Consider the following 14,506-nt stretch of genomic DNA (forward strand, 5'->3'; position numbering starts at 1 on the left):
TTTTAGTCCTCACCTTCTCCCGTTTCCTAAATAGGGTGTCTAAACTTTTTTATATTATTATATTAGTTAAATAGTTAACTTCAATAAAATATTATGTGTTATATATTTTTGAAAATGGAATTTTAAGTCAAAAGGTAGAGGGATTAAATTCTTGAAAATAAAAGTAGTATGACTAAATTCCAAATATATGAAGTGGAGAGACTTAAAATCATGGTCTCAAACCGATTAACCCACGAACAGATACAGACCGATTGACCTAGGCTAAAAATCTTACTTAGAGTATATTTTAAATTAAATTTGTATTCTATAATTTAACAGAAACAAATAATCAAAGTGATTAAATGAAAGGAAAGAAAAATAAAAATGGAAGTGAAGCCATTTTAATCCCTCAATCTCTTAGATTTCCAAAAGAATCTAAACATTAATTACAAAATATTTGTTAAAATGAGTCTATAATATAGTTTAAGGCTTTTTCTAAACCCTAAATTGGTAACAGCTTTGCAGTTAATCCATTCACCTCACCCCCCTCAAGTACACCATTCACCGTCTTCTTCTTTTTGAAGCACATGTACCATTTCCTTTTAAATTGAAAGAAACTAATAAACAAGTTTCTGAAAATACCCTAACCCTTCTTTAAAAAAATGCAAATATCAATATAAGTATTTTTTATTCATGTCTGATTTATGTTCGATTCGTATGTTCTTCTACTGTCGTCCTTTATCCTCCCATTGTATTTTACCATTATAATGTAATAATCATCTCCTTATTGCATTGTTTTTTCTTAAAAAAAGATAATAAAATTAGTTAGGAATCCAACTCAAATTTGATATTAATGAAAGATTTGAACGCAAATCTTATTTCATTTAATCCTCTTTCAATTTATAAAAAATTTAATTAGTAATGGTAATATTATATTTTAGCCCTCAAAAATGACAATATTTAATTTAATCCTTTAAATTATAAAGATATAGATATTAAAATAATAAATTACATTTTTATTATAGTGAAAATATTCAATTTAATTTCGGCTTTCCATTCCTGATTAAAAAGTTGGGTTAAGTAGTGTCAAAGGTAGCATAATAGTTTAAGGGTCTGATTAATGGGTATTAATTACGATAAGCACTTAAGAATCATTAAAGTGTTCTGTCGTACATTTACCCCCCCCCCAAAATCATTAATCACCTGATTAAGAGTATAGGGTTTAGAGTGTAAAATTAAGGTTTTGAGTTTTAATTTTATTTTAATTATTATTATTTAATAAATTATTTTTTATTTAAAATATATATTTTTTTTGTTTTATTTAATGGTGAGTTAGTATTATTACATGTAATTTTTGCGAAGACAATATACCTTAATAATTCTACTTTTTTATAAGAAGAGCATCACATTTATTAAATTAATTACACATTTTAATTTATTTTTATATATTAAAATTGGATTATATAAAGCTACGTAATAAATGGTAAAGACGTGAAAAGTAAAAAGATAGATATCTGTTATGGTGAATGAATGGTGAGTTTAATGTATAACCATCCCTGTTCCTCAGTTGCCAATATAGCTGAAAGTAGACCCACCCTTGAAGCTTTCCACACTCTTACACCTCCGCCATTGTTTCTTTTGTTTTGCAGCTTAAAAGATCAAGCAATGGCACCACCTAAAAACCTTATTACCATTTTTTTACTTTTTGTCTTCACTATGATCAATGTTGTGCGCCTGGCCGAGGCGCCGCCGTAATCCGCCACAACCCAACCCAAGCCATTTCCAACACCTGTAGCAGAACTCGTTCCCCAACCACTGTGTCAACTCACTCCTTAAGTTCCCTGACTCGTTCACTGCCAGTGAACAAGACCTGGTCCATGTTTCTTTCAACATGACCTTGCAGCACTTCAGCGACGCTCTTTATATGACGACGTCCGTTTCCAACATCAAGATGTATCCACGTGTGCGCTCCGCATTCGACGCCTGCCTCGAGCTTCTGGTAGATTCCATCGAAGCCCTCTCCCGTCCTCTCCGCCGTCATTCACAAAGGCGGGTCCACCCAGACGTGATGACGTGCTTAGCGCTGCGTTGACGAACCTTGACACGTGCGCGGAGGATTCGAGGGAGTGACCGGGGCGTTGAAGGATCATGTGGTGGCGAAACTGAATGACTTGTCTCAACTCGTGAGTAACTGCTTGTCGATTTTCGCCGCGACAGGCGGAGACGACTTCGCCGGTGCGTCGGGAGAGAACAAGAGGTGCTGGCGTCGTCGCCGTCGAACGAGGAGAAATTCCCGAAATGGGTAGGGAGAATAGAGAGAAAGCTGCTCGACCTCCCTTGTCGGAAATCCAGGTGATATAATCGTGTCGAAGACGGAACGGCACCGTTGAGACGATTAGTGAAGCGATTAAAAAGGCACCGGAGATAGTAGTCGGCGGATTGTCATTTACGTGAGGCAGGAAGGTAAATAGACGTTACAATAATGAACATCTAGTTTTACTACACACCTTTTGCTTTTCATTACATTCTCATTATAACATAACACCACGGAAATAGCCTTTGTAGAATTTCTATATTAAGTTGGGCTAATTTTTCCCTTAGTCCCTGTAGTTTTGAACTTCTACTTTTAATTCCATTTATAAGACTTTGATACTAAATTGTAACATATTCCAAATTTAAAAATTCAAATATAGGTAGATACTGATTTTTTGGGGGTTGAAATTAGGGGTTTGTTTTCAATTAATGGTTCTTTTTTCAGCTTCCACGCTATGATTATAACTACTTCGTATTCATGTGATTGTTTAGGTGGATAGGCATTTATGGTGAAAACTTTTTCCTTTTTTGGATTAAACTGAAAATCGAAATTATTATTGTTTTAACAGATACGAAGAGACTAATTTGAAGGTGGGGAGGAAGAAATGAACTTGATGTTATTGGTGACGGAAAGGGTAAAACAGTCATTTCAGGAGGAAAAAGTGTATTTGATAACGTCACCACTTTCCACACTGCTACTTTTGGTAAGTTACTGCTTAACGTATACTCTCACTCATTATTTTATATTTTTTTTAATTATAAAAGTTATAAATATTTATTTAACTATTATAAATTTTTTATCACTTAATTATAAAAATTATAAAATTATCAAATTTTTTTATCTTTTTCTGTCATGGTAACATAAAATATTAAGATTAATTAATTGAGTGATCAAAATATAAAATTAAATATTGATAATTATTTATAATTTTTTATAATTGAATGACAAATTTTTTTATATAATTACCACTATTTTGTAACTTTTATATAAAAAATGCCTTTATTTTTTTCCTACACAATTCTTCGAATTAAAAAGAACAACTTAATATCATTAACCATGCATGATGTTGACTCGTTTTTTTATTCAGCGGCCACGAGAGTGGTTTTATTGCGAGAGACATGACATTTGAGAATTGGGCTGGACCAACTAAGCACCAGCAGTAGCTCTTCGTGTTGGGGCAGACCATGCCGTGGTATACAAGTGCAACATTATTGGGTACAAGATACTTTATACGTTCATTCCAATGTCAATTCTATCGTGAATGTGACATCTATGGACTGTGGATTTCATTTTCGGAAATGCCGCGGTGGTACTTCAAACTGTAGTATTTACGCTCGAAAACCCATGCCCTTTCAGAAGAACACATCACGGCTCAAGTCGAAAAGACCGCATCAAAACACGGGTATTTCAATTCATGCATGTAGGATCTTACCCCGCGGATCTCGCAGTAATGAACGGTAGCTTCAAACGTATCTAGGGCGTCCATGGAAGCTGCATTCCAGGTTGTGTTCATGTTATCATACATGCATGACCACATTGACCTAGGGGATGGCTGGAATGGAATGGTTCATTTGCCTTAGATTCACTATACTATGGTGATACATGAATTATGGAGCTGGTGCGGCAGTTGGTCAACGGGTCAAATGGCCTGGCTATAGAGTCATCACTTCAGAATCTGAAGCAAGCAATTTCACTGTTGCACAATTTATTTATGGAACATTATGGTTACCATCAACGGGGATTGCTTTCTTGGCTGGTCTCCAGTTTAAAATAAATTTTCTTTAACCTTTTTCCCAAAAATATATTTCAGAATTTGTTTTAGATATGGTAAGTGTCACTGTTCCTGTTCATTTTGAAAGTCCAAACATGTTATAGGCTCTAAAGTTACTTTCTTTTACAATTTTCCTTTTTATTATCTAATTATAAATTCTTTTGATGGGATTAGAGAAGTAAAAGTATAGCAAAACAATTCAATATACATTAAGTTAAAGAGTCGGATTGTATTTCCCCCTCTTACTCAAAAATGGACAAATAAGTCATGTTATTAAACAAAAAGCAAATTATTTTCTTTTGTTAAAATTTCAACCATTTATACTGTTAAAAACTAGAGTAACTGACAAAATAACCAAAAATTACACGAAACATATCACCTATACTTCATAGTGACATACACGGAATAGTTTTAACAGAAAGAATAGATGAAATTTTAATAGAATGATCAATTTACCCTTTAATCTAATGTACAGTTACTAATTTACCCATTTCTTAAGTAGAGGGGACAAAATGCAATTTGACTTCGACTACAGCTGCCTCCATGTCGATTAGAGAATACAAAAAGGATGCAGTTGAGTTCACACTCATTCAAATCCAAACAACATAGTTTGGAAGTCGTGCTTCCCAATATGGCATCATAGAGAACTCTGAAGTAAGTGCTTGTTCTCTTTCGGCAAGCAACAAGCTACCTCTCAGCTGAGCAAACTGGAAATATTGGGTCTACTGGAATTGAGGTAAAGAAAAAGCATAAATGAAAACAATTAAGCTGATGAGATTTGTACTGTTATTCACATAGCTAACATAAAATCTCCCCAATACAGTTTGTTCTTGGATAGATTACTTAATAGACATTTCAAGTAGTATGGTACGGTTTGAGGTCGTTCTGCATAATATGAAATTTAGATGCACCAACAAATAAAACGACGATGGAACACAAGTTCGAGCACAATCCGAATACTACACAGAACTTATGCAAGACCATTTAACAAAACTGGACTCCATCATTGTTGTGCAATAAGTATGTGATATTGAAACGAAGATATCCAACCCTACCTAACTAGTTGGTTTAAGAGGTCATTCATCAAGACGCCTATCCATGATCAATGTCACTGCTTCAAGAATGCCTCATCACTCATTCCGGGGAGCAGACCTTCTCCGCTTCTTTAACAATCTGCTCAATCACCGACTCCTGTTTCACTGTTTCCTGCACATGATTCTTCAATAGCATAGGGTGTGAGTCCTCTCTCCGCACTTTCTTTAGAAGCATTGTGGAAATGCGAAAAGTGCGAGCACATTTGGGTGGCATGTCCCAACCATGGAACCTTAGAAGTTCAATGTCTTGTTCAGCATTCAGCGATTTAATATACTTGATGACATCTGGGGATAAGGTTCACGAGCTTGGGGCCAGTAGAGCCAGTCAAACGTGCAATCCTCAAACTGAAGCAAATAAAGAGCAACAACAAGGTGATGAAAATGAATGCTAAAGAATCTTTTACAATGATAGTTCATTTACCAAAACCAGGAAACAGTTGAAAAATGCAAAGTTAAACTCTTACATTCTCAGGTAAGCAGTAGCCGTGGTCAATAGGAACAAGTGAAACCGACCTTCCTCACAATTTCTTGTGACCAGTATATTTCCAGCATGCCTATCTGCATTTGCCAACTTATGTCCACCACAGAGATCTTCTGCACCTCATCCACTGGGAAAGCACGAGAGCCCATATCTTCACAACTTCCGACGTTGTTTACAAACATCTGCAGTGACCCAATCTTGCAATCATAATCATAACCGTTTGGATAATTAAATGCTTTATGCAAGCACTTAACCATCACAGTAGGAGGAACCCCAGCAAAGCCCTTCTCTCCACTATCAATGAGCGAGGCCCAGTCATTGGATGGTCCAACAGGTAAGCTGCAACTTCTCTCAGTGCACCTTCACCTACACATGTGCCTTTCTTCAGCCCTTCACCATCTAGTGACAAGGGGAGGCCATGTGGGTTATTTACAGCCATTGGCTCTTCATCAGTAGGCTTGAAGACGGAGATATACTTCTGACCAGATGAATCTTGCATGAAGTAAGCTCCACCTGACCCCTCTGATGACCTGATAGGCCTGCTGCCTTGCTGTAATCCATCAAAAGTTAAGTCAATTAGTTCTTTAATAGCCATTGGCAGTTGAATCTTCGAATTAACAACAAGAGGCTCCAGAATGGAATCTCTTTGGAACAGCTTCCCTGCAAGATCAGATGTTCCACAGAGGATGTGTCACCCAAGTATTGTCTAGCAGCATGTGGCCCCTCATTCAAACTCAATGCCTCAATAGAAACTTCAAACCTCTTTCAATAGGAACAGCCCGTACTTTAGCAGAGTTTGAACTAGCAAGTGAATAACAGCATCACTATTTTTGCAGATATCAGTAATTAGTCTCTGATCTTCAAGCACCTCACCGTTGCATACCAGTTCTTGGTCCTTGAGATTAAGAAATCCTTTTCCCTTCTTAGCAATTTGTTGCTTCACATAACCCACGTTTCTACCCCTTGGAATGTGAAACTCAAACTCCTTACCACATACAGTCCTAACAGTGATAGCCTGGAGATCTGAAAGCTTTAACACCAGATGCAATACATTCCCATCAGCAACACCATAGTCCTGGACACGAGAATCATTCTGAGCCAGTTCTCTACCTTCGAAAACTAACTTCTGCTTCCTCACAAAAACCCTTTTGAAGTCTGAATCCTTAGCTTCACAGAGGCAATTGAATCATACTCCATTACACGCATGGGAATGATAGACCCCCCAACAGAGAGAAAAATTAAGATTGAGTTGCTCAAAGTCTGACCATATCTATGGCAAAATTTTCAGGGAAACAAGCAAACTCTTCAATTGCTGAGCTAAAGGCTACACTGGCGATCGACATTGTATTTGTCTACCCTGTAGAAAATGTTAAGAAACTAGAACTTCTAAAAACCAATTCCACTAAAATCCTTCAACAAAAAAGTGGGAAAATTCAAAAAGAGAAAAAGAACCTTTAGGCAGAAACAGTTAATGGTCATAGTAAGGTTCCCAGAAACCTAGTTTTCTCCAAGGATAAAAAAGAGCCTAGAATCCATTTTCACTCCCAGGTTTCCTTGGAACATCAAGAAAGTCCAGGACCTTACAGCAATTTCAAGTTCAAACTTCCTTGAATGCATCAGACAATGACGTAAGCAGACACCAGAAAAAGCATGAGGCGGCATTTGATTACTGATAAACAAGACGAAAGTAAAAACACTGACAAACCTCCGAAGGAAAATTCAAAAAGAAAAGAAAATTTTAGGCGGAAACAGTAAGAGCTTCACATAAATCCTAGTTTTCTCCAAGGATAAAGAAGAGCTTAGGATCCATTCTCACTCCACAGGTTTCCTTGAAATATAAAGAAAGTCCAAACCCCCTACAATAATACATCAAATACTAATCACACAACAGGAAAAAGCATCAGACGGTAATAAGTTGTAAGAAAACTCTAGAAACTAGAGAATAAAAACATTACTTTAGTTCAAAAGAAATCAAAGAAGATTCCTTTTCCACCAGAAACGACAACCTTGATTCCTTCATTTCTTCATATATATATATAAATTATTCAGATCTTATTAGAGAGAGAGAGAGAGAGAAAGAAACTACTACAAATAATCAGATACACTATTACACACAACCTAATTATACCAAAAAAAATTCTTATATTTATTAATAACTCTCGCTCATAGTTCTCAGTAACCAAAGGGAAAATATCTACAACATATAAACTTGAACAACAAAATTACGAATATTATGATATTCAAAACCTTCTATCCGATCCGATCTCCTTTTTAACCCCAGCAACGTGAAAATCTTTAAGCAAAACTATTTTTAAACATATTAAAGAAGTTCAATAAAGCAATAAAAATAACCAAAAACGAAGAAGATAAAACACAGAATTTTTCGTTACCAAAACGAAGCTGAATCTAAGAATGCGAAATAAAATAGGAAAATTTTAAAACGATGATCGAAACCGTACCTGAAGAAACAAAATCAAAAGACTAGGAAAAAAAATTCAGGTGCAGAAATGGAAAATTCGAAATGCAAGAAAAGGAATACGTTGTCGCAGGTTTCTTTCTTTGTTTAATTTTAGAGATTTTCTTCAAATATTAGCATGAAAAATGGTTTTAAGAAAATGGATTTCTTCTTCTATTATTTTTTTTTGTCTCACTCTGAGAAACAGAGAGAGAGTGAAGGTCTAGAGAGAGTACAAGCTTATTAAATGAAGGGGGGTATTTATAGTGTCGGATCACGCAAGTTTCGGAGGGGTTTACCGGTTAATTACAAATATTACCTGTACGCAAAAAGACTGAATTACCCTTCTTGGAATATATGATATACATACATGCTTCCGCCATTTTAATAAATGATTTCTCCGAAACTACTAAAAGACCGTTGACGAGTACTTAAAACGTAAATGTAATGCAAATTTTAATTTAATTTTTTAAAATATGTAATTATTTTAAATAATTGGAATTTCTTAAATTTCTTTTTATAAAAAGGAAGGTAACAAAAGAGATTAAGTGTTATATGTCTCTTTTATTTTGAAAGGCATTTATAAGGGAGGTTTCAGATTCAGTGATGTCACATCTCCGACAAATTTAAAATATAGTAATCATATAATCAATTAGATGCATGTAAGTTATCCACAGATATGATATTATTTTGACATTTTCTTGATTGAAATAATATAAAGTTGTTACATTTTACTGATCTCAAATAGTCCTCATTTTATGATAAATTTTCTGAATACTCTTTAAGTGGGAATTATAAGAGAATATATCATTTTATACTTACTAAAAGAAAAAATGTCATAAATTTTTTTTCAAATTAGTATTCTATTTAAATATTTAAGATAACATATTAATCTATCATCTTATGGGCAGCACATTTTTATTACCCTAAAATAAATTTTTTTCTTGCCTCTTAAGAAAGAAGAATTCCAAATTCTTAACACGTGAAGGGCATTTTGTAGATATACTTCTTTCGGGATCTTGTGTTAAAGCTATTATGTGTCTTCGTGACACTCAACCAATAGATTGCTTCCACGTCAAAACCAGCTTAGAGTGGCAAAAGTTCAAATGAAATTTAAAAACAAAATGGTATTACTACAAAAGAAAATTTGTCCCAGATTTATAAATTGATAAAAATTTAGAAAGAGAAATGAATTCCAAAGTACTTATTATTATTATTATTATTTTTCGAATAAACAAAACTAGACTCTCGAAGAGATGATATATAAACATGGAAGTTTACCTCACAAGCTCCTGTCAATGAATTCCCATATCCTCTCTTCCATGTAAATCCGGTCCCTGTGACGGCGTGGCATGTGGCGTTCATCTGGAAATATCAGTAACTCATACGGTTTGCCAGCTGCCACAAGTGCGTTAACGAGCCTTGCAGTGTGCCTAAAATGTACATTTCGTCGATCATGCCATGGACCAACAGCAGTCTTCCTTTCATCTTGTTAACATGGTGCATCACGGAGCCATACTCGAAACTTCAGCACCCTCGGAAGGGAATCCCATGTACTTCTCGGTGTAAAATGTGTCGTAGCCATCCCATGATGTAACGGGTGCACCGGAAATGGCGCATCGGAAAACATCAGGGAACCTGGCCAACACCATGGCTGAGAGATAGCCGCCATAGCTCCAACCGTATAACCCGATATGAGCAGGCTTTGCTAGCCCTTTTTTAATTAGCCATTCAGCACCGGTGAGCTGATCCTCAGCATCGACACGGCCAATGTTGCCTTTGAGATAGCCTTCAAACTTCAGTCCACGTCTAGCTGTTCCTCTATTATCTAACTGCATACAGAATATTTCAGGTCGGGGGAACTAAAGAGATGCATAAGATGTCTGAAAAAGCTGCTGACACAGATTAGACATTGGTAAAAGTACCATCGAAGCCCGGATTGCATTTTGGCTCTACTAAAAAATAAGTAAATTAATCCTTATACGTTAGATTAAAATGTAAACTAGTCCTTTTATTAAAAATTTCGTCCATTTTTACTGTTAAAACTAATTCATGTACGTCAGCTTGAGGTACACGTGGCACACTACATGTCACTATCTGAAAGTATAATAGCTAAATTCTGAAAGTATGAACAAAACAGATGGCTTAAGGAATTTAGGAATCACTAGTCCCTTCCCCTACCAATCGTTTTATTGGAGGATCAGAGCCTGTTTTTCAGTCATATACCCTAACTAGAACGATAGTGTATCATGAACTAAACTTAAGGGAAAAGAAAGTTGTGAATGCGGGAAACACAAACCTTCCAAACCAAAATGCCTTTGCTTCGCAAATATTGCGCTCGCATGTCAACTGTATTTATCCAAGAATCATAAACAAGCTGAACACCAGGACCACCATACACACTGATCAAGGTTTTGTACGGTGGGGGTCCAAATCTTGTTGCATCAGGCTTATATAAAGCCCCATATAGTCTGGTACCATCATTTGCCTGTATGTGAACTATCTCCGGAGGCTCAAGTTGAAGTCTTTCAAGCCCGGGAATTGTTGATGGCGGCTCATAAATAGACATTATTAAACTTCCATCTATCAAGTTGCATAGTGAAACCCTAGGGGAGAATCAAGAGAATCATAAATATCAACAAATTTCCGCATGTGGTGAGCAAGCACAACCACATGTTTTCCCTTGCCATGAGTCAATCTGACAGGAGCTTGCAAAGTTGAATTCTCATCTGGGCATAGCTTAGCACAGTAAAGGTGTGATTCTAAGGGTCCATCAAGAGTTCCAGTGAAATATACAAGCCCTGCAGCCTCATTTATACCAGCAATTTGCTCAACCATCCAATCGCCCCTTGTAATGGGCCCTAAGCATGTCCCATTAGCATCATGCAGATAAAGATGTCTGAATCCGGTTTTTTCACTTGCCCAGATGAACCCCGCAGAATATCTGCTGACTCCTTTATCCAGGGGTGTAAAGCAATCATGTAAATTAATCCAAGGTTTTAGTTCTTCGACCATTACAACATCTTTTTTGCCTGTCTTGATATCAAACTTAAGGATCTTTAGTTTGGTTTGAGACCTATTTACGACTTGTGCTGTGAGAACATTTGCATGCATCCAATTTACTCTAGCCAAATATTCATCATCATAGTTGGGTCCTCCACATAGAAGATCCATCCAGGTAACAGGGCCACCAGTGGTGGACACCACCCCAAGCCGAACCTTGACATTTGAAGCTCCTGCAAAAGGATATGCATGGTCTTCTTGTGCCTCTGGACCAACTGAGCTTTTACCTTGGTGCATAATTCTAAAAAGAGGTATCTCAGAATAATCAACCTCTGTAAATGCAATGAATTTGCCATCAAGTGACCACCAATACCCAGTTTTTCTATCCATCTCTTCCTGCAAGCAATCAAATTCCCCAAATATGAAGGAGAGAAATCTATATGCACGATACAGCAATTAAATAGGGGAAAAATTGAAGTTTGGCATCATTGTAGATTTATGGCATTGGATGTACACCTTGCAAAGAACTGTAACTTCTATTTGCTCTCAAAAGCAGTAATCAGTTCCAAATTCATACAAACCAGTGACTAATTTATATAAATATGTGAACAAAAGTAAGGAAATTGAAAGAAATTCTCACCTGAGCTATATATTCAGCAAGTCCATGAGTCTGCAATTCATTAAAAATAATGTCATATTCAAGACATGGGGGTAAAAATCTAATTTGCCACACACACAGTATATTGAAACCAGGTAAAAATCAAACAGTTAGAGCCTATTGCATTTGATATTATTCATTCAATAATTTTTATAAAAGGCAGGAAAAGTTGCCCTATGATTTCTACATTGTATGATGCAGTTAATGGCACTGAAAGCCCTGTAGGTTGCATCATTAAATTAAATATGTACATACTATCTTCTACACCAACCCCCCCCCCTCCCCCGCCTTCATAGACAGGGCCAGAAAAGGAGAAAAGAAGAAAAGAAAACTCATAAACATATGAACATCCAGAGAAGTGAACGATTACTGGTGAAATAAACTTACCACAGTGTTCCCATTGGCACCATATGTTAATTGTCTTTGTTCATTGTACAAAAGATTTAGAACGTGTAGCTCATAATCTCTTATGTAAGCAAGCATGGTACCATCTGGCGAAAGATGTGGATCAATTATTGGTGATGATGACGTGCTCGGAAGCTTGAGCACTGGTTTTGAACCAGAAAAATCCTGGAAATAGATCTGCCCATAGAAAGGAAAGCAAATTATCAGGGAAAACAAAATCCTTAAATTGCATGCAAGAGTTGATAAAAGAAATGTACACACACACAGAAGTAGCATAAAAGATAACAGTGCAAAGAGATAAAAAGTGGTGACAGGTTGGCATGAAATAATCACATTGGTGAGAAAAAATGTTATTGACCAGCTAATTCACACAACAGGGAGTTGTTGTTATAAAGGAATCTACTGTGCTGCGAACTCTTAACAGCAATAGCAACATCATGTTGACATCACTAATCCAGAATGCAACTTCACAAATTGGCAAATTGTGGTCAATGAAGTATCAAGAGAAAGGATCAACCATACAAACTCCGCCAGTTCAGATTAAACATAAATAAAAGAACACACTTCTTTCACTTAAATCTATATATTATTGCTCCTAGAAACATGCCCTGATGTCCCCAATTAAAAAAAAACACTTAAAAGTCATTGGTTCAACACTTTAGTATTTGAGTATATTTTAGATTATAACAAAACTTATCAACAAAGATAAGTAGAACATGGAAAGCCCCAATGCTTAAGATTTAGGGAAAGTAGCATATGTAGACAACAGTAACACATACAGAACATCATGCGTGGACTAAATAAGCCATTATTAACAGTATATTCAAATTAACAGATGAGATCGTTCCACATACCCCGCCAGGTAAAGGCACCATAATAGTTTTCTTCTTTGAGATAGTCTTCACCCATTCATAACGTGTGACACCCAGCCCACGCTCCCTGGACCTCTCCCTCCTCAACTTCTCTTCTGGTGATATATTACTCTCGTCTAGTCCACCATCCGGGGGAGAGAAGAATAAATCTTGCTTGACAGCATTGAGGTCAAAAGCAAAAACCTTTCTACTCAAAGTTTCTTCAGGACTAAATAAATATGCTATCAAACTGTCATCTGGACTAAAACTAACAGATGTAGGTGCTACATATCCAGGTAATGGTGATTGAACTATATCTTTAACAGGGAAAATATCATAATGGTCAAGGGTTTGCGTAGCAGGGCTGTCAGTCACGGGCATATCGTGCAGGGATAGTGATCTTGATCGTTTCAAATTCGTCTTCTTTTCCTTACTCTCGTCAACAGATTGCATTACAAATTGAACTCCTATTGATTCCAATCACAACAGAACATGAACCTTTATGCAAAGATAAAAAAAAGAAACTATTTAAGAAATGAAGTAAAATCATCAACACGAATTCAAGATAGTAAAGTTCCTTCCAATTCAACAATTAAGCTAATTGAGTTCAAGTTATTCTAAAATCTTCTTTCAATTTGATAAAAGTTTGCAAATAACACATTCTGAAATTTGAATTCGTTATTTTATCAAAACCAGAAACGGCCTCATTTCAAAATTCATTTCCATAGTTTTCTCGGCAACCAAGCAAGAATTAATTTTGAAAAAAAAAACAATTAAGAAAGACATTACCTGCGGTGGATCCGATCACAGTCTACTGAACTGCACCGAATCCACACTTTTTTCCGTGAAAACTAAATCTTCCTTTCCTTTTCACTTTAACCATAAAACCAAACTCAAATTAAAAAGCAACATGGAAAAAAAAGTTGACTTTTTTTCTTTTTCCAGAAAGAATAAGATTGGAATATTACCTGCAAAATAAGTGGAACTGATGATCGGCCATAAAAAATAATTGTTTTCCCTAAATTAAAGCAAATTTAGATTAAGATTGAAAGAAGGTAAAGGAATTAATGGAGTTGGATTGAGTGGGGATTTGAATGAGCAATTGTAATTGGCAGGCAAAGATCTAATGAAGTAAGAGCGTTGGACTTTATAAATTGAAATGCGCATTCAATGATAAAATAGCTGATAAGATAAAGTCAAGAATGCTATCACTATTTAATTAATTAAACTTAAAACCCAGGTTTAGGGTTGTTGTATTAATCATTCAGCATTGGAAATTTTTGTACACTTTTGATTATGTAATCACGCGCCAACTTTTGCGCGTTAAGAGGTAAACGGACAAATATTGGAAGTTCATTTTAATAAAAATTTAATTTTTCTTTTTCTTCTTTTTTTTTTTAAAAAGTGTATGTCTAAATTTGAGCTAGACACATGGCATTTCTAGAGTGCACTAGAGGATGCTTGAATACAGTCCTTCATCTCTTGTCTGCTAAAC

At 35.8% G+C, this 14,506-nt stretch overlaps 1 protein-coding gene and 2 pseudogenes across 1 annotated transcript; 1 reads left to right on the forward strand and 2 right to left on the reverse strand.

The window, feature by feature from the left end:
* The first annotated feature begins 1,722 nt into the window (after window positions 1-1,722).
* Window positions 1,723-4,078, forward strand: LOC121226310 (probable pectinesterase/pectinesterase inhibitor 34; annotated as a pseudogene).
* Window positions 4,079-5,198: 1,120 nt separating this feature from the next.
* Window positions 5,199-7,301, reverse strand: LOC121226312 (phosphatidylinositol 4-kinase gamma 3-like; annotated as a pseudogene).
* A 1,923-nt stretch (window positions 7,302-9,224) lies between these two features.
* Window positions 9,225-14,227, reverse strand: LOC107937613 (dipeptidyl aminopeptidase 4). The gene is given in 9 exon segments (XM_041110333.1): window positions 9,225-9,543; window positions 9,546-9,620; window positions 9,623-9,926; window positions 10,394-10,707; window positions 10,710-11,493; window positions 11,738-11,767; window positions 12,143-12,337; window positions 13,015-13,509; window positions 13,980-14,227. Coding segments are annotated over 8 exon segments (2,319 nt in total). The 5' UTR covers window positions 13,465-13,509; window positions 13,980-14,227; the 3' UTR covers window positions 9,225-9,376.
* Between the last annotated feature and the right edge of the window lie 279 nt (window positions 14,228-14,506).

Source organism: Gossypium hirsutum, unplaced genomic scaffold (assembly GCF_007990345.1).
Source record: "Gossypium hirsutum isolate 1008001.06 unplaced genomic scaffold, Gossypium_hirsutum_v2.1 scaffold_113, whole genome shotgun sequence".
Classification (NCBI taxonomy): Eukaryota; Viridiplantae; Streptophyta; class Magnoliopsida; order Malvales; family Malvaceae; genus Gossypium; species Gossypium hirsutum.